This window comes from Aspergillus foveolatus (assembly GCF_047715535.1).
Source record: "Aspergillus foveolatus strain CBS 279.81 unplaced genomic scaffold BDW70scaffold_58, whole genome shotgun sequence".
Classification (NCBI taxonomy): domain Eukaryota; kingdom Fungi; phylum Ascomycota; class Eurotiomycetes; order Eurotiales; family Aspergillaceae; genus Aspergillus; species Aspergillus foveolatus.
The window spans coordinates 1-27405 of NW_027396122.1; the positions used below are offsets into that span (position 1 = coordinate 1).

Sequence of the window (27405 nt, forward strand, 5' to 3'; positions counted from 1 at the left end):
CATTGCATTTCACTTTACCTTCCTTGTCTGATCTCAGAATATCCTTAGGACCTGTTGAGCCCGACTCCTAAGAAGGACTCTTTTGGCCTTATCTGACAGGGACTAGGCAGTAGTGAGACATTTTTATTACTGGTTAAGGACTTTTTGCTGCCAATGCGGATTAAAGGGAAGAGTAGCTACCGTTAAACCCAGTGGCGTCTGCCTTATCAACTCACTATAAAAGAAATTGATAAAAGTGCTCACAAGGCATGGTTTGGAACCATGGAGATAATTACCCTGTCCATAGATAATGGAAAATTTCGCCGCGTAAATCGTTCTTTACCCAGTAACCAACTAGCCATGTGCTCGCCGCTTAGTCATCTTGACCTTCGTCTTAAGATGTCACATATAAGACCACGCACAAGAGCGAAATACACACTCGCTAGCCATGACCGATGCCAGTGCTCTCCAAAAGAACGAACTAACTCCTCAAAGGCATATGTGCAAGAGGTCTAAAACCGGCTGTCTAATTTGTCGTCGCCGCAAGAAGAAGTGTGATGAAGTCCATCCAACGTGCGGAGGCTGTGCGAGGAACCACCTACCGTGCCAATGGGCTGAGGATGTATATTCCAGAAGCCGTCGTCCCCGACGCCGTGTCTGCCGGAACCGACTTTGGCCGAGCGGCTTAGTTATCCCACGTGAACTCGATGGAATGGTGATTATCTTTGCTGTGCCCAGTCGACCGATAATGCATCGCCTCTTGACTCATTTCACCGAATGCAGTCCGGTGTGGATGTCCATCAGCCATGGTCGGCGAAGGGATCAGTTTCTACGTCATGTGATTCCAACGGCGTTGGGGCATTCTTTGACCATGGATTGTTTGCTGGCGCTATCGGCTGGTGATCTGGTGAAGTACGAGCTTGACGAACCGGAATTGAGAATGATATCTCTTGAACTATACGGTAAAGCCGTGGCTGGGCTGAGGAGTGCAGTTGACAGAGAGCTGTGTAGATTTAAAGAGGCGTACGTATCTGGTACGTATTACAAATTTTCGCCCAGTTACTGCTGGCTAACTGGACAGACGATATTGTACTAGCGGTGCTCTTGTTATGCGTGCACGAGGTATGACTGTTGTTTATTGAAATAACTGAATAGTTTCATTGACGCTGCCAGACCCACAACTTCTCTGATACAAGTCGACTGCTCCCACATCTCAATGCCGCAGCTTTCCTCTTGCAGCAGAGGATATCCTCCACCCCATCGGATCCCGGCCTACGGGCATTTCTGCTGGAGATTTTCTGCTATTTTTTCTCTTTGACGTCTTTCACGCATGGGTCGAGTCTTATATTGGACCTCGCCTCCGAGATATTTGACTCGGTAGGCTACCATACCGGCCAAAGCCTGCTCTTAGGTCCATCGCAGGACTTGATCATAACAATCTTCCGAATCACCAGGCTGATGTTGCATTCACCTTACATGTCCGAAATTGTACGGTCAGAACTAGCGAGCATCGAGTTTCAGCTGGAAGCTAGAAGCACGATCGGTAAAATTCCACTGGTTGTACATGACCCGGGCGAACAAATGTTCGAGACTGTCAATCATCTCAGCTTCTCTTACGATGACAGGGTGGTATTTGAGCTTTACCGCCTCGCATGCCTAATATTTGTTAAACAGGCTATTGACCCCCTAATCTCGCCCCGGGCTCCGGAGTTACAGAAGATCGTGGGATGCTTTGTCAGTGAACTCGAAACCCTTCCCCACGACTCCCCATCCAATGGTCTGCTGGCTTGGCCGCTGGTAATCACGGGTTTTTGTGCACTAACTCATGCCCACCGACGTATTATCTTAGCTCGACTGCGCATCATTCACAAGACTTGGAGGACAGACATCTTTCCCCAGACCGTGGATTTCCTGCGTCGACTTTGGGGGCTTGAGACAGATGAGAGTGCTACGCCAAACGAAGATACCCGAATTTTGGACCTGAATAGCCATATCTCAAGCCTTTGCTCAGGCTTTACCTTACAGGATTTCGGCCTTCCAACCGTTCTTGTTTAGCTTGTGAAAGATATACTTGACTCAAGAACCCAACGACTCGAAGACATAGCTATAGTCTTCAAACTATTGCCACACTCAATCCGTCCGTCTCCACCAGATACATCCAATCCCAGCTTTGTTCGACCTCAGCGTCATAACTCTCCCAAGTCTTCCGAATGAGTCGACTGCATGCGTCCACGTTCCCTCGACAGTACATCTCCATCTCTATTAAGAACCCTTCAAGTACAGTTCTATCTTCCTGTCGTATACACGCCATGCCAACAATAAAGATTGGGAATAGGAGGAACTGATGTATGCCTCTCGTTCTAATAGACGACAAATGTTCCAAGCAATGACGGACCACAACCTGCACCTTTTCGTCGGCGATATTATCCGGATACAGGATTGAAAAAAGCCAGATGAAACACGCGGCGGTATACGACTGAGCAAGGGCATGATAATCAGATGGAAGCTCGGTTCCAACCACTCTAGGTTCCCAGTCATCAAGGTTTTTCCATATCGCAACAGCCTGAGCGATAACTGGTCCTGACGACGCCACATCAGCTTTCGAGCGTAGAGCGGCAATGCGTGCGATCAGATCAAGCGGCAGAACCTCGTTACTGACACCTGAGTGTCTGAGTATATTTCTCCAATTTGAGGATGATATATCGTTGTATAATTGTGCATGGTCCGTCAAGTTTCCAAGAATATGATGGTAGCGGAAGAACTCCATGAAAGGCTGATGAATTGGCAGAACGCCTGCACCCGACTCTCCTGGGCGAGTGCGCCGGGCATCCATAAGGGAGTTTAAAATGTCTCTCGACCCGTTCAACCAACGTTGCCATGACCCATTGCTAGCCCCTTCTGAGATTTCATAGAGGTATAGCACACAACATCCGGCAATCAAGGATTCTGCTTCTTGTAATAACCCATCAGGCGTCTCAAACTGCTTCAGACGATTACAAAAAACATCAACGCCCCGCGATAGTGCGTGCTCTGTACTTTCTACTAGAGCATTCTTCTCGGACACAAGTTTCTCTTTTACTGCATCATCAGAGGCAAATGCTGGACTAGTACTTGCTGGTGGAGTCGCCGATGACAGGCAACGGATTAGATGCGACGCACCCAGACAAAGCACAGCCTTCAGGACCACTTCATCCTGCATGGCCAACCGGATTATCATCGATATAAAAGCCTCAGACTCCGGCCTCGCCTTCTGGCAAGGAAAGTCACGACCCTGTTCTGTAGGTCGCACCGGCGGTGGGAATATCTGTGGAGGTGCCAAGACAAAAGCGCGGGGTATGACGGTGACAAAGTGGCAGATGAAGCGTATCTCGTTGGGAGTTATACCTGTCCTTTGAAGGGTGTGATGTGACTCGCAAGAGCTCGTAAAGAAATGCATGTACTCGTTTGAAGCACCTATAAATTATCATGGTGATCAGTAGTGCTTGGATAGTTTGAGGAGGTGGAGGTAAACAGGGCCAGGCGTCTAAAGAGATAAACGAACATGAGTATGGATGGAAGTGGCACTCTGCCGTCCTTTGCCAGCAAAAGCAACAACAGGTACATGCATTCGTAGCTGCCATTCTGTATATGATTTAAAAACTGTGAACCCTGATCTCAAAGAGTCTTGTCGAAGTTGATGTGGAATGATACGGCTTTAACTAAAGGGTCCTTCCATTTATACCCTCTCCCTCCAGGAGGCATACCTCGCACGATGATCATGCGAGGTTTATTCAATTCTATATGATCAGTTTTAGTGTAAGCTGTTAGTAATGAACCGTACGCTGTCAATGCCCCGCCGCAAACCAGGTAAATTTCTCTAACCCAATCATCGAGCACAGTGAGATAGGAAGTTAGAATGTGGGGTGATCACACTGGAGTCACTGCTGCCTCCCAGTTCCAGATTAGTTGCTCTGAATAACACCTAGCCGGGCTAAGCGCGGTGTCATTACGTATGAGTTAATATATATCTAGGGCTCAGGCTCAAGCTCTAGCAGGCCACGTTAAAATCTGCCAGACCCACAGGGCTATATTAAGCTTCGCACTAACCCTTCCCGGCGAAATAATAGCCGCGCCTCCACACTGCTCCACTCCAATCCATGGCACGGGCCACATGGTGCTGACAACGGGGTATACTCGGAATATCTAGATTGCGAGGAAGTTAGTATTAAAGCACTAGCTGCAGGTTCTTAAAGGTTTAGAACCTCCTCAGAATCCTTTTCTGACAGCATACCTCGAATTCTCACGTATTTCAAAGCAGAGTCAACAACATGCTAACAAATATCAATGAAGAGGATAACCTTGCGCGCATGGAGCGCGGTGAGCTTTACTACGCTTTTACGCCGCACCTCGTTGAAGCGCGCAAGCGGTGTGCACGAGTAATCAATCGAGTGAATAACGCCGGGGAGCTGAGTCGGAGGGAGATGGCGGAGTTTTGGAGAGAGTGAGTTACATCCGCGTGAATACATGGAAGCGCACATAACGGACTAGCTAACCTTCAAATAACGGACATAGCTAACCTCTACATAATGCAGAATCACAAATGACCCAGCCCCCCTCCCACCCCCTGCTAAGCTTTCTAAGACTGCAACAGCCGAGGAGCTCGAAGAAGCCGAAGACACGCTTCTGAGCGCGTACCCCTGGATCGAGCGCCCTATCGCAATCGACTACGGCTACAACGTTAAAGTCGGACAAGACGTCTTCATAAATTTTAATTGCGTGATCCTGGACACTTGCAAGATCACCATTGGCTCTCGGACCCTGATAGGTCCCAACGTCTCTCTGTTTAGCGGAACGCACCCCGTTGACCCGAACCTGCGCAACGGGACGCAGGGGCCAGAGTATGGCGGACCTATTAGTATTGGATCTGATTGTTGGATTGCGGGCAATGTGGTTATCCTGCCTGGTGTTAGTATTGGGGATGGGTGTACGGTTGGCGCGGGGAGTGTAGTTACAAAGGTATGTATCGCTTTACCTAACAAATGTCTCAACAGTTTCTGGGCAATATGGGCTGATCAGTGTCAATGTAGGATATACCGGCTTATCATGTTGCCGCTGGGAATCCGGCGAAGATTCTGAGGAAAATTGAACGGGGAGGATCTGAAGCTACTGGGGCCGTGAGCAAGGGTACTGAGGACGAGGGAGAAGCTTCCAAGTTTGAGGCTTGAACTAATGGCTCAAGGAGACATGGCGTTCATGCTAGCTACGCGGTTGTATGAATAAGTTGTTAAGGGTTGTAGGATAGATTGAAGGGACCAGAAGCTTATTGCTAGCTTTCTTACGCTGTGAGGTCTCATCTGCCACGTTGATCAAGCCACCCCTGCAAGGAGGGCTCTATCATCCTCTCCCACTTGCCCTAGATAGAGCGCAATAGAAATTGCCCAGATCACATAACGTACAAACATCTGATATTACTTACTAGTACTTTTATCACGTTGATATTCGTAGACTGTACAGACTGTTGCTGCTATTGATGTCAATGATATTGCCTTGGGGATTTCTCCGACTTTCTCGCTGACCAGATGGTCGGCCAATCAAGCAAAGATATTGGTAAGAACCATTCATGGGAGGCAACCTGGACTTTTTCTTCTTTTTCTTTTTCTTTTTCTTTTTTTTTTTTTGGTATGCAGGGCTGGCATATCGGATGGCGAACTCACAATGGCCGTGAAAAGAGTTTTGCAGACAGGCGAAGATCAATTTATCAGACCATTGTAAGTTTATGATCACCCTTGAGTTCAACCTTGAGTTCAAGGCCGCGAAGGCTATTGATTTGGCAGTCCAAAATACGCGCCAGTAAGCTCTCCATCTTACCAACGAGGAAGCTGACAGGAGCTCGATGAGTGTTCTTGAGACGGCCGCATCAAGGGATGATGATGATCTAGTCCTAAGTGTGTTCAAGTCCGTCCAGGGACCAGGAAGCTCTGTGTTGCAGAGTTTGGCCTTCCTGACCTGCTGCAACTTCTTGGCCGAGTATAGAAAAGTCCAGTTGCTGCGTAGTAAGTGCTATTTTGATCTCAAAACAATGCATCTGAGTCTATAGATCGCTTTGCCATTGACCTCCATAATAGCTTAAAGCTTCAATAAGCCGGCTACAGCAGAGAGGCTCGCTAGTCAATCTCACTCTAATACTCTGTTAAGGGAAGGAGCTAATGCTCAGCCATCAGCCTGATCGTCAGTGCCAAGATTTCATCAGACTATTACAGCATAAGTTTAGTCGGATTGACTACCTAGCAGAAATAGGTTTGCCTTGGATACCTATATCTGCTCCGCTTTGTAGATCTATGTATGATGGTGTCTCGATCGCCATACTGACTCCGAGCAGGTCTTCTATAAGCCTCCCTTCTAGATTAGATTACTTCTGTCTTTGGCGCAATGTGACATTGTTCGCTGATTGTAAACTTGCCAGAACATACTGCCCTCCTGTACTACCTGTTCTACGGATTAATCCTGCTTGACCATGGAGTCAGCGATCCAAGTTACTGGAGATTTGGGATCGTACCGAGATGTCATATAGTCATGTGATATATGCATAAAAGTTGTTCCTTGCCGGACCGCGCTTTGACATAATCACGTGCGACAGGGTGCGAGAGATCAACCGAGGGTGTTTCAGCCTGGAGGCTGCCTGGGTAAGGTCTAATGAAATTTCAGCAGAGGGCTAAGCCCCATCAGCTCCGTGCCCACTCGGAGACGCCGACAACGAATTGGGAAGCTGAGATTACGTGATCCATTGTTACACTATGATTTCTTTGACGTCGTCAGTCTATCAACCGAGGTTGATGGGCTTCTATGTCGTCTTCCATTGCATTAGGGTAATTTATCCACCCGTAATGCAGTCCTAATTACCTGATGGCGAGGAACGGAGTATTCGTCCTGTATACTTAATTCTCCCCCTTTCCCACTACCACCTGCCATCGATCAGTCTGCAACAACACGATGGCCGAAATCCCAGAGCCCAAAGGGCTGCCATTGATCGGCAACATTGGCACAATTGACCAGGAATTCCCCCTGGGTTCCATGGTCGCTCTAGCAGAGGAGCATGGCGAGATTTATCGACTGCGATTCCCCGGCCGGACGGTCGTCGTCGTTTCTACCCACGCGCTGGTGAACGAAACCTGCGACGAGAAGCGCTTCAGAAAGTCCGTCAATTCGGCCCTGGCGCACATTCGTGAAGGTGTCCATGATGGACTATTCACTGCCAAGATGGGCGAACTCAACTGGGAGATCGCCCATAGGGTCCTGATGCCGGCCTTTGGGCCGCTCTCCATCCGAGGCATGTTCGATGAGATGCACGACATTGCCAGCCAGCTCGCCCTGAAGTGGGCGCGGTACGGCCCCGACAGCCCCATCATGGTGACGGACGACTTCACCCGTCTGACGCTGGACACGCTGGCGCTGTGCTCGATGGGGTACAGATTCAATAGCTACTACTCACCGGTGTTGCATCCGTTCATCGAAGCCATGGGCGATTTTCTCACGGAGGCTGGAGAGAAGCCGCGGCGGCCACCCTTGCCGGCCGTGTTCTTCCGCAGTCGCGATCAGAAGTTCCAAGATGACATTGCTGTGCTCCGAAATACAGCGCAGGGAGTTCTCCAGGCGCGCAAGGAAGGGAAGAGCGATCGCAATGATCTCCTTTCGGCCATGCTGCGCGGTGTGGACTCACAAACTGGACAGAAAATGACAGACGAGAGTATCATGGATAATCTAATCACGTTCCTGATTGCCGGCCACGAGACTACCTCTGGCCTCCTCTCATTCGTGTTCTATCAACTGCTGAAACACCCAGAAACTTACCGCAAGGCGCAGCAAGAGGTGGACGAGGTGGTTGGACAGGGAGTCATTGAAGTATCGCACTTGTCTAAGCTTCCCTATATCAACAGTGTTCTCCGTGAAACCCTCCGTCTCAATGCGACAATTCCCCTGTTCACGGTGGAGGCCTTCGAGGATACGCTCCTTGCGGGCAAGTACCCCGTCAAGGCGGGTGAGACCATTGTCAATCTCCTAGCCAAGTCGCATTTGGACCCTGAGGTATACGGAGAGGACGCGCTGGAGTTCAAGCCTGAGCGGATGTCAGACGAGTTGTTTAACGCGCGCCTGAAACAGTTCCCAAGTGCGTGGAAGCCATTTGGCAACGGGATGCGGGCTTGCATTGGACGACCTTTTGCCTGGCAGGAAGCTCTCTTGGTCATGGCCATGCTTCTCCAGAACTTCGACTTCACACTAGCCGATCCTAATTATGACCTCAAGTTCAAACAGACATTGACCATTAAACCAAAAGACATGTTTATGAAAGCACGCTTGCGTCACGGCCTGACCCCGACGACACTCGAGCGTCGACTGGCTGGGCTGGCTGTTGAGTCCGCGACACAGGACAAAATTGTCACCAACCCTGCAGATAATTCAGTCACTGGTGCCCAATTGACGATCCTTTATGGCTCCAATAGCGGAACATGCGAAACGCTAGCGCGGCGTATTGCAGCCGATGCCCCGTCCAAGGGCTTCCACGTGATGCGGTTTGACGGTCTTGACAGTGGTCGTTCCGCGCTCCCTACGGACCACCCTGTCGTGATTGTAACCTCCTCATACGAAGGACAGCCTCCTGAGAACGCGAAACAATTCGTTTCTTGGCTGGAAGAACTTGAGCAGCAGAATGAATCATCACAGCTCAAAGGAGTCGACTTTGCTGTATTCGGTTGCGGCAACAAGGAGTGGGCCCAGACGTTTCACCGCATCCCTAAGCTGGTCGACAGCTTGCTGGAGAAGCTGGGTGGCACTCGCCTCACCGATTTGGGGTTGGCGGATGTATCCACTGATGAGCTATTCTCGACATTTGAGACATGGGCCGACGATGTGCTCTGGTCTCGTCTAGTCGCGCAGTATGGCGCAGACAGAAACACGCAGCCCCATGGCTCATCCGCTGGCCAGGAGGCAGCTTCTAATGCGGCTGTAGAGGTGACTGTCTCCAACTCGAGGACACAAGCCTTGCGTCAGGATGTGGGCCAGGCGATGGTTGTGGAAACCCGGCTGCTTACCTCCGAGAGCGAGAAGGAGCGGCGTAAGAAACATCTGGAGATTCGCTTGCCAGATGGCGTAAGCTACACTGCAGGCGATTACCTCGCAGTGCTGCCTATCAACCCGCCCGAGACCGTTCGCCGAGCGATGCGGCAGTTCAAGCTGTCCTGGGATGCGCAGATCACCATTGCAGCCTCAGGGCCAACGACTGCCCTGCCCACAGACGGGCCCGTAGCGGCGAACGATATCTTCAGTACTTATGTCGAACTCTCCCAGCCCGCTACTCGCAAAGTATGTTAGCACCGTCGTCTGCTCAAACATCAACAGATAACCAACACTTTTTTTATAGGACTTGAGGGTCATGGCCGATGCAACGACGGACCCGGACGTACAGAAGATCCTCCGAACCTACGCTAACGAAACCTACACAGCCGAGATCCTCACAAAGGGCATTTCAGTCCTTGACATCCTCGAACAACATCCCGCAATTGATCTCCCACTGGGAACCTTCCTACTAATGCTTCCATCTATGCGCATACGCCAATAGTCAGTTTCCTCCTTCTCACTCCTTATAGTCCAGTCTAACAGCGAGACAAAACAGTTCCATCTCCTCCTCGCCCCTCCTTACCCCTACTACCGCCACCATAACAATCTCCGTTCTCGACGCCCCGTCACGCTCTCGCTCCAATGGATCCCGCCATCTCGGCGTTGCAACTTCTTACCTTGATTCTCTCAGCGCAGGCGATCATCTCCAAGTGACAGTGCGGAAAAACCCCTCATCGGGATTCAGATTGCCCAGCGAGCCGGAAACCACGCCGATGATCTGTATCGCGGCGGGATCAGGGATTGCCCCTTTCCGAGCATTCTTGCAGGAGAGGGCGGTGATGATGGAACAAGACAAGGACCGCAAATTGGCTCCGGCATTGCTTTTCTTCGGATGTCGGGCTCCCGGGGTAGATGATCTCTATCGGGAGCAGTTGGAGGAATGGCAGGCCCGCGGGGTCGTGGATGTCCGATGGGCGTTCAGCCGGCAACCTGACGACATTAAAGGGTGTCGGCACGTGGACGATCGGATTCTGGCTGATCGGGAGGATGTGGTGAAGTTGTGGAGGGACGGTGCGAGGGTGTATGTTTGTGGTTCGGGGGCGCTGGCTGAGTCGGTTCGAAGCGCCATGGTTGCGGTCCTGCGGGACGAGATGGAAACGACCGGCGACGGTTCGGACAGTGGCAAGGCGGAGAAGTGGTTCGACGAGCAGAGGAATGTGCGATATGTGATGGATGTTTTCGATTAGGTTTTTGTGTTATCTGCTTTGTGGATGGGATAGGATTCGCCGCGTTTTTGGACAGGAAGGTTATCGGAGTCATGGGAGACCTAGAGGGTTGTTTTTAGCAGTAATCTCTGTTTTAACATGGGAAAATATGAGTATGCATTTTATTTTGTATGAAGTAAACCGGGCTTTCAGCCACCCTGCTACCTCCATACCATACAATCCAAGTCCATTACCCAAGGGGTAGATTCACTTAGACTGTCCATCTTCCCCACGGAAGAGTTAGGGCCCTTGGCCCGGATGGACGCCCTACATCCGGACCCATGCAGATTCTTGAGTTCTATCAACGCACTTGAGCATTCGATGTAAGCTTTCCTTGTGAGATCTTGCCCCCGTTTGCGGGCAGGGTACCTGGGCAACAGAGATGAGGGGGTGATACCATAAGCACTGAAGAGAGGCACTCTCAAACCAGATACATGGTAGAGAACATCCTTAATGCCCAGGAATCTTAATCAATCTGACATGACCGATTTGGTAACATAATCTCCTGTCTCTACACCGTTCTAGTTTGCGTATTGAAGCTGGGGCAGCGAAATCTGTGGGCGAGTGCGGGATTCATTCCATCCCGGGCTTCGGTCTCGTTCTGACCTACGGATAGCGCGGTAAAGCTTGTTCAGGTCGAGACCGTGGCAAATACAGTTAGCTTTCTATTCTACTTCAGAGTCATGTTGTCATCAGATAAGATGGCCGCTGAGTTGATTCTTTGCCGGGAATTTCTCCGCCTCCCAAGACTACTGATCCGTGATGGCGCGCAGCTAGCGAAGTATGGTACGGGCGACCGTCCAATTAACCTTGTTTCTGTACGTCAAGCCCTAATTCATGTACAAGGGGTGATGGTTTCCAGTGACAGGACGCAAATGACTGCTAGGTATACTTTTGATATGTAGAGTGTGAGCACTGAAATAATGACCATCTTCAATCCCATCCACTCGGTTCAAGATGAGAGAAGCGAACGCAGCGGCTGATCCAGTCTCAGACAGACTGAAGAGGAACGTAATACAATTCTGCAGATAGTGACTCTCAAGGTAAAGCATATAGTGATGTAGCCCTCTGCTGGAACCTCAGGCTTACTCGCCCACTTCTACTCCTTTCCTTATGAGCAGCGTACCAAAACAGGGCGACTGTTCTCCCTTGACGCAGCCATCCAGAATTAATGCTTAAACTGTGATATCGGCATGCTAGTAGTTCATTTACCTTAGGGCTCGACGCAGAGAGCCATCGAGCAATCGACAATAAGGGACCCCGATGGGTACAGTAACTGAACTCTGAGTTGGGATGTACTATATAGCCCAGTGGGTCGACGTCATCACGATAATTGGATCGGTCCAGACCGCAGCTTTCTACGCACCAAGGCCCTCATATGAATTGGTTATGTGACTTTCTGGTTGGGGTTTTTCGTTCGTCGCTTGTTCTCACCAATCGGCTAGTTCTCTGTCTCGGATATCAGAAGAACCTTTGGCGACAAGGCCAGTTAGAAAACATGGCTCATAAAGCCAGCCCTTTGGAGCCTTTCCCCGCGATTAGACTCAAAATGCGGAGGCTGTCCGTTCGCCACAGGGAAAGAGTTTGTCGGCGCTGAGAGTTAGCCATGACCGTTGATAACAAGCCTGCTCATCCCCTTCCATCTTCCTCACAGGCCGTTCGAAGTAAGATTTCAACAACTCTTTTCTCATCAGATGGCACATATGACGGGCATTCTGCCGAAGGAAGTTCAAGCCTCTGTCCTCCCAACAGTACGCCAGCTTCCCGGAGAGCAAGCAGCGGTGGACTCCGACCGGGATATATTCTATGAATTGTCCGCCAGTATCCCCAGCCTGCAGCGTCTTTCAAGCAGTGCCAGGGCGGCTACTCAAGCGGAGCAGCGCCTCTCCTTTCTCGAGGGGTGCCGCCTCTACCCCAAGGCAATGATGTGGTCTATTGTGCTCTCTACCACAATTGTAATGGCAGCCTACGACACCGCACTAATCGCCAGTTTCTTTACATTCCCGGCGTTCAGGGAGAAATATGGAGAGCCTGTCCCGTCAAAACCGGGTACGCATGAGATTTCGTCCACGTGGCAGGCCAGCCTGACAGCCGGGGCTGTGGTCGGCGAGATCCTCGGCTTGCTCGTCAACGGGTACCTGGCCGATTATTTTGGCTACCGTCGAACAATCCTTGGGGCCCTGTTTGTGCTTTCTGTCTTTATATTTCTCGAGTTCTTCGCTGTGAGTACGCGAATGTTGCTGGCGGCGCAGGTCCTCTGCGGTAAACATGAGACGCTTCGCTGTTGTCAAATGGAACGTCCGTTCTGACCATCATCAGGAATCCCCTGGGGCATCTTCCAGACTCTGTGCACGACATATGCTGCCGATGTCATCCCGGTCGCGCTCCGGGCGTACTTTCTGAGCAGTGTCAACATGTGCTGGCTCCTCGGCCAGCTTTCAGCCGTGGGCGTCGCTCGGCTCTTGGTAACCAGCAAATCCGAATGGGCATATCGCGGGCCGTTTGCCATCCAGTGGGCACTGGCTGTCCTTGTTTTTATTGGCGTCTATTTCGCACCCGAATCACCATGTACAACACCCCAAGCCCCAAATCCCATACGTCTCCTCCAAGCCCAGCGTTTGCAGGGCCGAAGCTGATTCCGAAACAGGGTGGTTGATCCGCAAAGAACGGCCTCACGAAGCCAGAAAAGTGTTGCTCCAACTAACGGAGTCACGGCACGGCGGCGTCAATGTGGACGGGACGGTCTCCATGATGCAGCATACAAACGAGGCCGAGAAATTCCTGGGCACGAGCCGAATGGCCTACCTCGACTGCTTTCGAGGCATCGACCTCCGACGCACAGAAATCACCTGCATGATCTGGATCACGCAGCAGGCGTCGTTCTCCAGTTCCGCAACGTATGCGGCATATTTCTACGAGCAAGCCGGCCTTGCTTCGCAAGATGCTCTCTCACTCGCCGTCGGCATGTACGGGCTCGCAATCGTCGGGGGAGTCTTATCCTGGTTTCTGATGAAGCGAGTCGGTCGCCGGCGGCTTTACCTCCTTGGCCTCGCCACGTCTATGACACTTCTTGCCATCACTGGAGGGATGAGCTTCATGCCACAGACGAACGCGCAGGCGTGGGCCGTGGGATCCATGATCCTGGTCTTGACATTCGTCTATGACCTCAGCATTGGCCCTCTCTGCTACGTCCTCATTGCGGAGATCCCTTCGACGCGGCTTCGCGTCAAGACCGTCGTGCTAGCGCGTATTGCTTATAATGTGGCGGCCCTCGTCACGAACATCATCACTCCAAGAATGCTAAATCCCACCGCCTGGAACTGGAAGGGAAAATCGTGCTTTTTCTTCTTGGGGTTTAGTGCGATCTGTTTCGTTTGGTGCTATTGGCGGCTTCCCGAGACGTTCGGGTTGAGTTATCTGGAGATTGATATCCTGTTTGAGAAAAAGGCAAAGACGAGCAAGTTCAGAGAGCTCCAGAGGCGCCTTATGACGAGGGGGTATTTTGATATATTCAGCGAGTCGGGAGATGAAGCGGTTTGGTGACATTGCTGTCACCGCTATGTCATGAGCATAGAAATAAAAATAAAATAAAATAAAAATGAATGAATAAATTAATAAATAATAAAAGCACTCGTTCTGGCAGAACAAGATGAACACCGTCAAGACAAGGTTGCCTACTTCGTACTGTACGGTATTCACTCTGAGTACGTAAGCGGGAACCCTTGAAACCGAGGGTTCCATTGGGTGGGGACGATACTGAAACGGAAAGACAGCACTACTGCGGAGTACCTTGGGGGCTGTGATCCCTGGTACCCAATAGGATGCACCTGTTTCCGAACGGACAATGTTACTCTTACTGGCTCGACTACATAACAGCTCGAGGCATGTGGTGCTGTGGGACTAAACAGAGTTTGGTTCGCTATAACACTATTACATGTTAGTTCAAGCTACTTGATGCCAATCTATGTTGCCTGTTGGACGGTAGATAAGAGAGCTCTTATATTCGCAAGTAGTGGATACCTGTTAATGATAGTAATACGAAGCGTCTCTGGTCTCAGTTTGAGACAGGAAGTCTAAATTTTATTTAATTAATCGATTCTATATACATCGCATATGGAAAAGACGCATCTTGAACACGACTCTGCTTCTTGCTGTGTCGTCCTTTGCGGATCGTCCTATCTTGTAATAAAGAGAACGTGCACTCGAGCAACTGCATCTACTCCAGAGTAGAGCTGATTAAGGCAGAAACGAAGAATGTCTAATTGCTGCAATGGCCACTGGCCAAACTGTGCAAGAGAACTAAAAATACAAAAATGGTCCGCTTTGTGCTGGCTTGGATCTGAATGAGGGCCATGCCCATCCTTTTCCTTTCCGAGCACACCCCGCCTGAGAGGGGACTAGACAAAGAGGGTAGAAGAATAGAAGGATACAAGACGGTATGTCCTGCCTGGCTTGGAGTGAATTCGAACGAGCGCCGTGCTCATCCTCCTCTCCGAGCATTCGCTGGCTTCCTTTAAATAGCCACAACATCGACCCAGAAGCGGGTGTCATCGGACTTGTGAGCGGGGTTGCTATCGATTTGCTCCTTGATCCAGTAGACGGCATTCTTGTAGTCTATGCGGCGGTTTAGTATCTGTATTTTAGTAGCTCTCATAGTGGGGAGGGCGCAATTACTGTTGATATCATCGGTGTTAGGGTTATTGAGTCCGCTTTCACCGTTACGGTGGCCAGCGAACCACTTCTGCTCGCCATAGTATTCCTGGCAATCCCAGCGGGAGGCGACATCGGCATACAAGTCCGAACTAAGCACAGGCACTTGGGTTAGAGGGTAGATCTTCAATGCAAGGCCAAGGGAGCTCGTACTTGAGTTTAGCACCGTTATTCCACTCATCCTCAGACTGGCCGACAAAGCCAGCCCGATCAGCACAAACGCGCAGCAAGCCCCAGTTCTGCTTGAAAAGGCCGAAGTTGGCAGCGTCCCGGGTCTTCGCATCACCGTAGACGTAGTTGGTTGACATATCCTCACTAGTGTCCTGGTCAATACCCGGTGGTCTGTAATGATTAGCCAATAGAGCCTAACTTACGTCTCAAGCATGGCGATGGCGAGATCAAGAGTGTTTCCACCCGAGTTCAGGATAGCCTGCTTGCGCTGGCCAAGTCCGGAGACGGTATAGGAACCGCGGTCAGCTCTCTTGTCCATCTGTGCGGAGGGATCTGCCAGAGCTCCCAAGGCGAGGATGGATGAGGTGAGGATCTGGAGGCCTTTCATGTTGTCGTTTGAGATCAAAGCTTGGAGTTTGACTGAGACTGTCTGTTGCGGTTGCGTTGCAGATGTGGTTGGTTGTAGAGGACTGGTAGAAGAGAGGCAGATGTTGGGCCTTTTATAACGTTCTCATGCAGAGCTCCAAAAATGTTTGTATACAGTACGGTGGCCGAAGTTTTAGAAAAAGACTCGGCTAACTTGAACAGCCACGGACTTCCGTCTGACCCTCCCCTCAGACTTGGTCGGAGACTCGGATATTGGCAATGAAGATCAACGTGGTGGCTTCAAACCAAACTGGGGTGCATTAAACTAATACGCCCCCTGGCCTGCAGATATTTCTTCCACACACTTTTCTTAGCATACTAGCTCTTGTGGCTTACAACGTGGTTATCAGGACAGGTGGGTCTAAAATTTATGCAGGGCAACGGGCGTAGTAGCGGACGGGTAGCCCGTAAAGCTCTCTGCTATCCTAGTCGTTTCATGTCTTCACCGTCTGAGGTCTTAGGTATCTCCTTCCCGTCCTGATCCGTTGTCTTAGAGTCGGCAAACCGAACTTTGAGCGGTAAGGCGGACCATCCCGCCAACCAGCTTTTCGGAAGCCCCTTAGGTCATTGTCTAGACTTTCCCCTGTGGTAACTGCGAATTCCGAGCTCTGGAGCCGTACCGCAACCTCGAAGAGGCTTGCCCGGCTAAGCGCAGAGATATCAGGCCGTCTAAAAGTGACTGACCATCGATAGGTGACCAAGGCATTGGCGATATCCCAATCATCCTCAAGCTCAGGGACTGCTTCCTTGGCAAAACGGTCCCTTTTTACCCTGCACATAATCCACGTGCAAAGGACAGGTCTGCAGAGGTGGCTTAGCTTTCCTGATCCTTTGCTGTCCTGCTTCCGCTGCAACTTGAGTATTAGTCGGTGAGTGATCTACTTTCAAATTCGCTCTCTCTGAGACAGGATGGAGCCTCTCTAGACCAGCCCACTTTATTGCTCTGAGCAGCGTGGCCTGACTATGGGAATGCCAACTAGAAGTTCGGATCGACGAAGGGACGGCACGCCGAAGATACCGTCCTTGCTGAGACGGTCCTTCCCGGATCTTCACAGCACCGGGGCTCCGGTCAAGCAGTTGCCGATAAGGGCCGGGGTCTAATGGACTCTCTATGGCTGGAGACCACAGAACCAGCGCCTAATGATCGCCTGGCATCTGCAGATCAGTTACTTGGTTTCTGATCCTTGTGCTCTTATTATGCATTCAATTCTATCCATCGCGCCACGCGGTATTGTAGAAGCTGTGTGGGGACACATGCTGGCCTTGAAAGGACATTGTGGAGGATATCTTCATATATTTGGTACTTCCTGCGCTTTGCGTTCGTTTTTACGATTGAGAGTTCAATAATTGTCAGCTTTGGAATAATAATGGTTGCTGTTTGTATGCGAGGTCGAGCAGAGAGATGTCAGTATTCAATAGTGTAGTAGCCAAGACAGCTCATCCTATATCTGCCGCGACTACTCTATCTTCTGCTACCTTGACCCGCACAGGCGGATGCGCTCAACGCTGTCAACAAGGCCGAAAAGGCGGGCTATACTCGTGACAGTTGATTGACCAAGTTTCACTATGAACGGCAATGTTGTTACCTTTATGACCGACATGGGGACACCAGAACTTACTAGCCGATAATTCTGTAAGTAACAATTTAATCCTGTATTTAACCAGCTCCACTAACCCAGTTTGACGGTACTCTGGATGGGGTTTTGGTACTATCCGTTTCTAACTTGGTTCTAGAACGGCTTACTTACGGTTTCAAAATGAGTCAACCGCCACCACAAATTTTAAAGCAGTGTCCAATGCCCAACGGCCTGACGATTTCGCCTGTCCGGCGAAGCAGCATGGATCCAGACTGACTACGTTTGTAAACTATTGGAATGATTACGGGATATACTGCGATACGGAGACAGGCTGCAGGGTCGAACCGTAAATCTAGGTTTTATAAAATTATTTCATACTGCCTAAACAGAGCCTGACTAACTCTAGATTAGAAATATAAAATATAAAGATTTGAAAGATTGTTAGTAAATTTAACAGAGGCCTATTTTATGGTAGCCTGAACTCGCAGGATAGCGAGGGAAGTTTTCTCTAGGATTAGCTATTACTTGGCCTGCTTCTTACCTAATCTAAACCCTAATAAGGTAGTATAGAACTAGATAAAAGGTTCGATATAAAAGAAAATCCGGATAACTGACAGCTATCCTACTATCTATATCACCACCTGAACCGGCTCTCTGGTATCAGATAATGGAGCCTAGGGATGCCTTCTACCGAGTCTCCTCGACGCCTGCTGCTTTAGTGACTTGTCAGAAACGCATGAAGTCAATGCCACTGGGCACTAATTGTCAAAGACCTCGACGAGGAACTCAAGCTCACAACACTAATGTTGCACGCCGATATTTGACTGCCTCTTTCAACACCGGGCTTGCGTATTGGCACGAACATCGTACTCTCCGTGGCAGGAACCTTCACCAGGACCCTCGCATTGTTCACTACTTTCTTGATCGTGGCCTGGACCCCAACTCCAGGCTCTAGCAGCGAGCTTCTACTCCCTATGTCCTTAAATAGGCAAAAATTGTTCTGCGTCAAGAATCGATATCGAATGAATGAGGAATAGCTAACTGAGTCAAATTTGACAAGAGCAACTGGCGCTAGAAGCAAGACGACCAACTGGACCAGAAAGGTCAGAATGATCAGACCCCATTTTCCAGTCTCCCGGATCGCACGCATATAGCTAGCTCGCTCCTGAAGTGAGATTGTTGTGAGAAGTCTCTGTCTACTGCTGTGCCAATGAAACGACTGCTTCCATCAAGTCCTTTGAACTTAGCCATATAGTGACCGCCGGCGAAGGTGAACATACTGGAGGGTTGACAATCTATCAGTTGATCAATGCCATGCCTAGAGGCATGGACTCAACCACAGAGGCAGATGGCTCCTCTGTACATTACCTCCAAGGGATGCGACTTCCCGAGGGATACTGACATTTGACTTTGGCACATTCCAGTTGTACACAACAGCTCGTATATGATTCCTTAAGCCCGGATATAAGTTTTGGCTACACAAGGCAGGAGGCGTTTCCGACAATTCGCGGCACAGTATCTGGACCAGAGCACACGCTGCAGTGAGCGAGGAGGCCGGGAAGCTATGCGTCTTCGAAGAGCACGGACGGTATGTGGTCAAGCCTACCTTGCACAGATGAGTTAGAATAACAGGATTTATCGCTCGCAGGACTGGAATGGCGGCGGACCTGTTCTGGCAGTATAGGCAGCTGTCTCCTGGGGCTCTTTAGATGATCAGTATGCGACCCACTGCGGGAAAAATTACTGAAATTGTGTGGTGTTTGCACGTTAGCCGGATGTAGTTGTGGTTAGCGAAGGAAGAGAAAGAGGAAGCCGGGGTGGCCTAAACGCCATTTGACTGACCCCGTGGGGGACTCTGCTCGCTTAGGATTATGATTTAGTGCAAAAGTTGACCGCAGAATTAGCTTCATAGGATCCGCTGTTAAGCTTCCGCTCTTGTGGAAAACCACTCGAACTTCGTTTAGATCCAATCGGAAGTTGGCGCTGCGTTGGCAAAGAAGTCTAGAAGTCTTCCCGACCAGTAACGGACCCTCCGCATCCAAAAGATAGGCAATGTGGGGTACATAGTTACAATACGCGGTCAGAATCTGGGCTTACAGCAAATCTTTAAATCGCTCCCACTTAAAGCTTGATAAAATCTTGAGAATACTATAGCTAGAAGCCTAAATATGTACGAGTGGAATTAATCCAATACTCAATATACTAGCTGCCTTTCCTATTCGCCGAACTATTTGTAAGGTCAAAATCCAGAAGCTGATTTCTAAGCCTGGAAATCGATTATATAAATTACCAAGAATAGCATTATATCTTGTGAGATTTATGTTTAATAAGGGTAAAGCTTCAGGAATAATACATCAATAAACTATAGATACTTCATGAATATAAACAAAACTTGAAGTATAAAGACGATTTGTTTGAATTTATATAGAATTAAGCTACCTTTCATAGTATATTTTTAAGAGCCCAGTACCGTAAGTGATTTCCTATATATATACTCTTATTTTGTGTACATGTATATCGGATATAAATACTAATCGAATAGGGGTATTGTAAGAGACATGTCCAGGCAAGCATCTCCCAACTAGGCCAAAAGGTCATTATGATCTGTCACGGGAGTAGGTAGTATTGTTTTCAACTAGCTGTCATGTAATCACGAGTATCACAAGCTTGGAGAAGAAGTATGAAGGTAGGCCTTCTTCTCCCTCTATATACGTGCTCCTAAGCTTCCATCAGATTCTGTCCACCCTCCTAGAATGTTCTACTGGTTGAGGGCATGGCCGATAACCGAGACCCAGGCCATAGCCTGTGACATGATCAGACCCCATGGCGTGGTCTGCCTGGACCGCACCTATAGAGCCTGCTTGTTACAATGTGGCGCTCTTTTTGTATGAGGCCTTTCTTTAGCGGACAAATTTTTTTTTATACTTTATACCATTATCAGCTTGATAATAGGCTGGATTCTTCATGGGATATATATCTGTAGTTCGTCGGATTCCTTTATAATATACTTTCCTAAGCAACAGTACCAGTGTAAGAATCCCCGTCAGGGTAAGTGTACTCCCAACTGGACCAAAAGGTCACTTTGATCACCCTGCAGCCTGATCTCCCTGGATCGCACTATAGCTAGGGACATGTTAGTACTAGTTCATAAAAACCTGATAAATCTATGAATCTCCAACTCTTCTCATTAACAAGAATTTATTATATCCTTCTTAACTTGAATATTATGTAGTTCTTTAATAGCTTTTACTTACCGGAATCGTATCATCTAGTGAATTGGTTAAATTTTAAAGTGCAGCTACTAGAAGCTGAATTCAATATTCTATATGAATGACTATATACATCGTGTGCGCTTTACCTATATATGTAGAACCAAACAATATCCAAATTAAGTTTTATTTTCATATGAAGATAATAAGAAAGTTTTATTCGTATTTCGGCTAAATTAGGTTAGTCTGTGCTGAACGTTGTATACGATTCTAACAACCAAATTACAGTACAACTTTCGGTGTATCATGATTGTCACTAGTGTGCACAGACTTTTCACCCGCAGTGTACCTCAAACGTCAGCCTGCTAGTTGGAATTTACAATCCAATCATTACCCCACTGCAACTGTCCCCTTGTTCCTTATGCATCATTATTTATCCTCATGCAGAACCCTCCTTCATTCCACTGCATCTAGGGCCCCTTGACGCAGCCCACAATTCTCATCACATCACATTGCATTAAACCCGTTGCTTACTGCCGGTCATGTTCATCGCCTTCGAAGCTACCAAGGGCACCAACGCCTCAAAAGACCTCGAAACAGGCCCTCGTAACCCCAAAAGCGTGACGGGTCGAACCAGTACTGGTAGACGCGGCGTCGTACCTCGAGCTTGCTCTTCCTGTCGGCGTCGCAAAGTCAAGTGTAATGGCGAGAAGCCGTGTGAGGCGTGCCGATGGTACAAGCGGCCTGAGGAGTGTACCTATCCAGAGTACGAACGGCTACGAAAGTAAGGGCAGGCGAGACTCACAAAAAAGATCATCGCTAAACCGGTCGTGAAATTCTAGTATGAAATCGAGCCCGTCGCCTGATTACCGCAGCACCCTGACAAGGCTCTTCCCCGGCACCGCGCCAGAGCAGCTTGTCAATTTACCACGCGAGAAACTGCTGGAACTGATGACCGGCGGCGCTTCCCAGATGCAAGACTCGCCCACCACGACAGCCTCTGTAACGACTGGGGTTTCCGTGATGCCGATCGAGAGACCCAGCCTGGAATCGCTGCATTCCATCCCGAGAGACGAGCTGGGCGAAATCCCTGGTGCTCCGTCAGCCTCGTCCAGCGGTCAGATCTCTGACGACGTCAACGCTCTGTCGCTCCTGGCCCGACCACCTACTTCCTATCTAGGCATCTCATCGGTGCAGGCCGCCTTGAAAGCCATTGCGTGGAACCTCCCAGGGTACAATTTCTCAATTTCTCCGACAGTCCCCCGGCAACAGCCCGAAGAGCCTCTCAGTCCGCTCTCGACTACGCTCGCCACGCTTCAATTTACAGAGACACAGTTGGTAGATGCATATTTTGCCAATTTTCACTCATTCGCACCGCTCTTAGATGAGGATGCCTTTCGCAAAACGCATCGAGCCGGCTATCGACAGGATGCACGATGGCTGGCATTACGCGACACTGTCCTCGCTCTCGGCAGCATTATCGCCGCCGTGGATGTCAACGACAGAGCCCATTGCACCTATTTTGAGAGTGCAATGAGCCGTCTGAACCTGGGTTCGCTGGGCAACCCGAGCCTTGAAGTTGTACAGACTTTGGGCCTCATGGGAGGCTGGTACTGCCATTACACCAGTCAACCGAACCTCGCGTATTCCCTGATGGGAGCCTCTCTGCGGATGGCGCTTACCTTAGGCCTTCACCGGGAGCTGTGCGACGGCCGTTCCGTGCATGACCCGGCCCAAGCGGCGCACGAGGAGTTCCGACGGCGCGTCTGGTGGTCACTTTGCTGCCTCGAGATCTGGGGTCAGGAGACGCTGGGAAGGCCTGGGATGGACTTCTTCACGGCAAGCATTACAGTCAATAAGCCTCGGTTGATCGATAAGGTAATACTCTATTCTCTAGCTCCCTCAAAAGAAGATCCTGATTCTAACATGGCTATTATGGTATAGGACAACTACCTCGAGATCGTACCGTTGATTGAGAACGTCGAGTTTGTAAAGGTCGCCTCGAAAATCCAGGAATCGCTCGCTACACCACCAGCTCTGACGCACACCGAGATGTGCGACCTGGACGCACAACTTCTGCAATGGTGGAACAATTTGCCTCCGATCCTCAGGGACTCCGAGCCGTACCCCGAGAGCATCTATTCCGTTCGCACGGTGATGCGATGGAGATTGTATACCCAACAGATGCTCCTGTACCGCCCCAGACTGTTGAACCAGACCATGCGCCGCATTCCTTTCCTCGCTGTGCGAGCCGACGAACGCACTGCTATCCGAAGATGTCGTGAACTCGCAGAGACGGTGATCCTCGACATTGCTCAGACGACGAGCATGAATCGCATGATAGGCTGGAACGCTGTCTGGTTCATATTCCAAGCGACAATGGTTCCGCTGATCTGTCTCTCGGGCATCCCTGTAGACAACAACTTGGAAGCCTCGGCTGACTCCTGCAAACGCCAAGTGGAGACTGCAATCCTGGCTCTTCAGCGAATGAGACCTTATTCACCCACGGCTGGACGGACCTTCGAGGTCATCTCCAATCTCTTTGGTGCCATCCTTCAGGGTACCGGCGACCCCCCACTGGACGCAGACAGCGACGCTCCTATGGACATGGCCATGCCCGAGAGAGTCCCGGTGGCAAACGACTACAATGGCGAGCAGGCGCCACGCGGTCGGCCTGTCGATGAGGCCGTGGGATTCTTCGACAACTTGCCGCCGGAGTATATGTGGGAGTACCTGAGCTGGGGGCCGAACGCTCTGTGGCCTGAACTCACTTCCCTTGCTCCAGACGGGACGTTACCGTTCGCTGAACCTCCAAACCGTGGGCCGAACCCCGCTTAGTATTTCGGTCTCTGCATCTGCTCTGTACGCTAGTAAGCAATGACAGAATCAATTAGACGAGCCTAACTCCCCCCTCCTCCGCATCACAACACATAGTTCGGCTAACAGACGGCTATACCGTAAGGGTACTCAGAGATCCCGGACTCTGACTCGTGCTCCATCCGAACGGCGGCCGCCTGATCGAATCCGGGGACGAGTCTGGACTGATGCTATTGCATCAGAGTTTTGGCACGCCAGTCACCAGGTGAGATTACGGAGTCCTGAAGCCAGAAACACGCCACCGGTCCCGAGTTTGCTGATGTCCGCCTGCTCCGCACCCAAAAACAGCAATTCTCCGCCTCTCCGCCTGTCTGGGTTCCCCGTGCTAGCCTGGACGATCTAGCCGAGGAATGGAAGGTGGGTCAGGGCTAGGTCAAGAGACGCGTAGGCAAAGACAGGGTGAAGGAAACTCTGGAAACCCGATCCGATCCCACTCCACATAGTATGAGGGACGAGCTTAGAATAGTTGCTGTGTATGTGTATGTGAATTGGACCGTAGGTGTCTGGATATGTCTATCATCCCAAGATCCCTATACATCATGAATCTGTCAATAATCGCCCAACCACCACTTTTTTCTTACAAACGGGCAAATGTAAAGGAGTACCGGGATTCCGTAGGTATAATCGGAGGCCAATATACGGTACAGACGGCCGACCCGATTCTGGGCACCCCTGGTCCGGGGCAAGGGCTGGTCGGGACGGCGCCGGGCTGAGAGTTTGGTTGACAGCTCGACTGCTGCAGTCTTCTCCCATCTTCCTTCTCCATTATTCTCCATTCTCCGCATGATGGCCCTTGAACCCCAGACCCTCTCAGAGGATCATCTGCCCGTGACAGTTTGAGTCTAGCCTCCTGACAGGTGCCGCCGATATGGTATTAAAAGTCCTGGACACAGCCAAATTGTCTCAGAATTTCTACTCGGAGAACCGTCTCATCTCCTGATACTTCTCAATCAGCATCGTCTTCTTCTTCGCCAATTTCTTCGTTTTTTCTCTTCTTGTTTATCCCATCCAGATCTTTGTGATGAAGGGTGAAAAGAAGACGGCCGAGGGCGCTGCTGCCCCGGCCTCGGAACAGGTTGTGAGTCCCAAGCCAGCCGTTATGCCGAACCTGGTCATAGAGGCTCTGCTAATCAGTTGACCCTCGCGGTAACAGGAGAATACCACAGTTCATACGGTGACCGGCAGCGAAGCGTTCAATCAGGCTCTCATCTTGGAGAAACCGCACCTCCTGAGTCCAACCAATCTGCTGCTGTGCGCCTGTTTGATGGTCGGGTTCTGTTGCCAGACAATGAACGGCTACGACGGCTCTCTCTTCAGTGGATTGCTCGCCAATACTATCTTCCTCGATCACTTCAACGGTCGGGACGCTGGTATCTGGGCTGGTCTGGTCTCTGCCATGTACCAGATTGGCGGCGTCAGTGCGCTTCCGTTCGTCGGTCCGGCCATTGACACCTGGGGCCGTCGGTTTGGAATGTTCCTGGGCAGTTTCATGATTGTTCTTGGAGCGGTCGTGTCCGGGACCACGATCGCGAATGCAAGCGTGGGCCAGTTCATGGGCGGCCGCTTCTTGCTCGGGTTTGGCGTCTCTATCGCCGCTGCCGCCGGGCCTATCTATGTCGTTGAAACCACACATCCAGCGTGGCGAGGTATGGTGACTGGCTATTGCAACACCTTCTGGTTCATCGGGTCTATCCTTGCGTCTGGCGCTGTCCGGGGTTCTATCACCCTTGACAATAACCAGTCCTGGCTGATCCCGCTCTGGTTGCAGCTGGTCTTTTCAGGTATCATCATCTGTACCTGCTGGATGATCCCTGAGTCGCCGCGGTGGCTGTATGTCCACGGCAAGCAGGAGAAGGCCGTCGAGGTTCTGACCAAATGGCACGGCCTCGGCAACCGCGATTCTCTCTGGGTCAAGTTGCAAATTTCTGAGTACAACGCTCACTTGAACATGGATGGTTCGGTAAGTGTCAAACACTGGACCTCGCCTGATCGGTTAGCTAACGCAAGCTCGGCTTATAGGACAAGAAATTCTGGGATTACCGCAGCTTATTCAACCGCCGGAGCAGTATCTACCGTCTCTGCTGCAACTGCTTCTTTGCCATCTTCGCCCAATGGGCTGGAAATGGCGTGCTGACCTACTATCTCGTTCCCGCCCTCCGTGGCGCCGGCTTCACATCCGACGTCACCCAGGCAAATATCAACCTTGGGTACGCCTGCTTTCAATTCTTCTGGGCCCTTGCCGGTGCTGCCTTTGTCGACTCGCTCGGCCGTCGTCCTATGATGCTCTTGGGTATGGCTGGATGCTGTGTTGTCTGGATTGCCATTCTGTCTGCGTCCAGTCAGGTAAATAACTCGGACGGCACACTCAACAGCGCCGCATCCAACGCTACTCTCGGCTTTATATTTATCTTTGGCGCCACATTCTCCTTTTTCATTACCCCGCTGCAGGCCCTATACCCCGTTGAGGTCCTATCTTATGAAATGCGCGCCAAGGGCATGGCTTTCTCCTCGCTTGCGGTAAACGCAGCAGGACTGCTCAACCAATTCGCATGGCCGGTGTCCTTGGACAACATTGGGTGGAAAACGTACATTGTGTTCGTCGTTTGGGACGCCATTCAGACAGTCATCATGTACTTCTTCTTCCCTGAGACAAAGGATCGTACGGTAAGTTTTGTTATTCCTGCTCTCTTTCCGTCCGTCTAAAATGCCAGCTAACAAACGTGCCATACAGCTGGAAGAACTCGATCAGATTTTCGAGGCTCGCAATCCTGTGAAGGCTTCGACCAAGAAGACAGCTATTGCGGTCGATGCCGAAAACAATGTCAAATTTTAGGATGGAGCCTGGCTTGGTGTGGACGGTATTGCGCGTTGGCCTGTACATTGTATATTATCTGCATGAATACAGAAAGACATAGGAGCGGTAACTTGCTATGGTAGGATTAAATACTATCTTCTTGTACAGTTGATCCTAACAAGCCATTCGCAGTAACATACCTGTATAATCATCTAGCGTAGACTGCCATCTCTCACCTCCACGTCGTCTAGTTTTACTTCATGACTAAGGAAACGAATTTCCAATGATCAAAATCTCCCAGCTTTATAGTTGAATACGGACATCTAGGAGTAGAACGCTTTACGTTAAAGAAATATATGTACTTAGGACTATCATGAGTAATACCTTAAGAGCCTTCATGTGGACTAAGGGCTTATTTCGAATTCTCTAGAATAAGGCTGCTTTGGCTTATGACACAATTACTGCAGTTTGGAATTGAATACTTTCTCGTAATCTGATCCATAGGAAGCTCTGCGGACTAAGCACATGCCCGCTCATATAACTGAACCATGAGGCAGATGCATAAATATTAGCCCGCGACACGGGGGTGGAACCTCGGATCCAGCATTTGGTATTCTAGAGGAATTCTTTGCAGACTATTATCATCGTATATCAGTAGAGTTTGGAATGGTAGGTTTATCATCCCGAGCTCAGGAGTTGAGAAGCATGATTTCAATTCTCTGTAGACCTGGCAAGCGTTACTGGTTACAGAAAATGGAGGCTAACAAGGTCCCACCAAATATTTGCAGCATTAAGTGTAGGCGTACTGTGAGACTTTGCGAGGGACCTGTCTTCTTTTGCCTTATATACGTGGACATCTTAGCTTTACATTCATGAGGCCAGCGATCGGCATGAATTCTCAACCGGTTGGCTCAGAGATATAGGCTACATCTATCATTCACTATGGCCTCCATATCTAATATGAAACCCATCATTCTCAAATAGGACGGTCACTAGATGTCTTATCTAATATCTCTTTTTTGCCCACCCAAAACTCCAAAGATTTCCCGGTTAACTCAGATTCTTGAATACTAACTAGTGATTCACCTCCGCTTTCTCCGAATTCAGTTTGGTCACTGGCTCGTCGACGGGGCAATCGACCTCATAGAAATAATAATCACATCCTCATCTGAGTCCGTAACATTCCACAGAAGGGAGTATTCCCCTTCCGAAGTACTTTCCTTCACCGAGAACAACGAGATAATTTCCCCCTCGTCATTCTTCACCAGCAGAAAATGACCGTACCAGACAAATCTGTTGATCAGCGT

General features: G+C 50.0%; 6 protein-coding genes across 6 annotated transcripts; 5 read left to right on the top strand and 1 right to left on the bottom strand.

Moving 5' to 3' along the window:
- Positions 1-427: 427 nt before the first annotated feature.
- Positions 428-2063, top strand: BDW70DRAFT_170563 (Zn(II)2Cys6 transcription factor; the record flags this gene model as incomplete). Its single annotated transcript, XM_073742966.1, has 3 exons — positions 428-1013; positions 1061-1101; positions 1153-2063. The coding sequence occupies 3 exons, from the start codon at positions 428-430 to the stop codon at positions 2032-2034; spliced, it is 1509 nt and encodes a 502-aa protein (XP_073592905.1). The 3' UTR covers positions 2035-2063.
- Positions 2064-6769: 4706 nt separating this feature from the next.
- BDW70DRAFT_142275 (bifunctional cytochrome P450/NADPH--P450 reductase) lies at positions 6770-10433 on the top strand. The gene is made up of 3 exons (XM_073737905.1): positions 6770-9315; positions 9374-9570; positions 9626-10433. The coding sequence occupies exons 1-3, from the start codon at positions 6949-6951 to the stop codon at positions 10314-10316; spliced, it is 3255 nt and encodes a 1084-aa protein (XP_073592906.1). The 5' UTR covers positions 6770-6948; the 3' UTR covers positions 10317-10433.
- A 1604-nt stretch (positions 10434-12037) lies between these two features.
- BDW70DRAFT_170567 (putative MFS sugar transporter) lies at positions 12038-13909 on the top strand (the record flags this gene model as incomplete). Its single annotated transcript, XM_073742967.1, has 3 exons — positions 12038-12596; positions 12654-12902; positions 12982-13909. 3 exons carry the CDS (start codon positions 12038-12040, stop codon positions 13875-13877), a joined length of 1704 nt encoding a protein of 567 aa, XP_073592907.1. The 3' UTR covers positions 13878-13909.
- A 938-nt stretch (positions 13910-14847) lies between these two features.
- Positions 14848-15603, bottom strand: BDW70DRAFT_152741 (uncharacterized protein; the record flags this gene model as incomplete). Its single annotated transcript, XM_073739490.1, has 4 exons — positions 14848-14948; positions 15009-15136; positions 15198-15359; positions 15419-15603. The coding sequence occupies 4 exons, from the start codon at positions 15601-15603 to the stop codon at positions 14848-14850; spliced, it is 576 nt and encodes a 191-aa protein (XP_073592908.1).
- A 5366-nt stretch (positions 15604-20969) lies between these two features.
- On the top strand, positions 20970-23265 carry BDW70DRAFT_152742 (Zn(II)2Cys6 transcription factor; the record flags this gene model as incomplete). The annotated part of the gene is made up of 3 exons (XM_073739491.1): positions 20970-21211; positions 21270-22305; positions 22372-23265. The coding sequence occupies 3 exons, from the start codon at positions 20970-20972 to the stop codon at positions 23263-23265; spliced, it is 2172 nt and encodes a 723-aa protein (XP_073592909.1).
- A 1060-nt stretch (positions 23266-24325) lies between these two features.
- BDW70DRAFT_170579 (general substrate transporter) lies at positions 24326-26137 on the top strand (the record flags this gene model as incomplete). Its single annotated transcript, XM_073742968.1, has 4 exons — positions 24326-24382; positions 24458-25264; positions 25324-25968; positions 26036-26137. 4 exons carry the CDS (start codon positions 24326-24328, stop codon positions 26135-26137), a joined length of 1611 nt encoding a protein of 536 aa, XP_073592910.1.
- Between the last annotated feature and the right edge of the window lie 1268 nt (positions 26138-27405).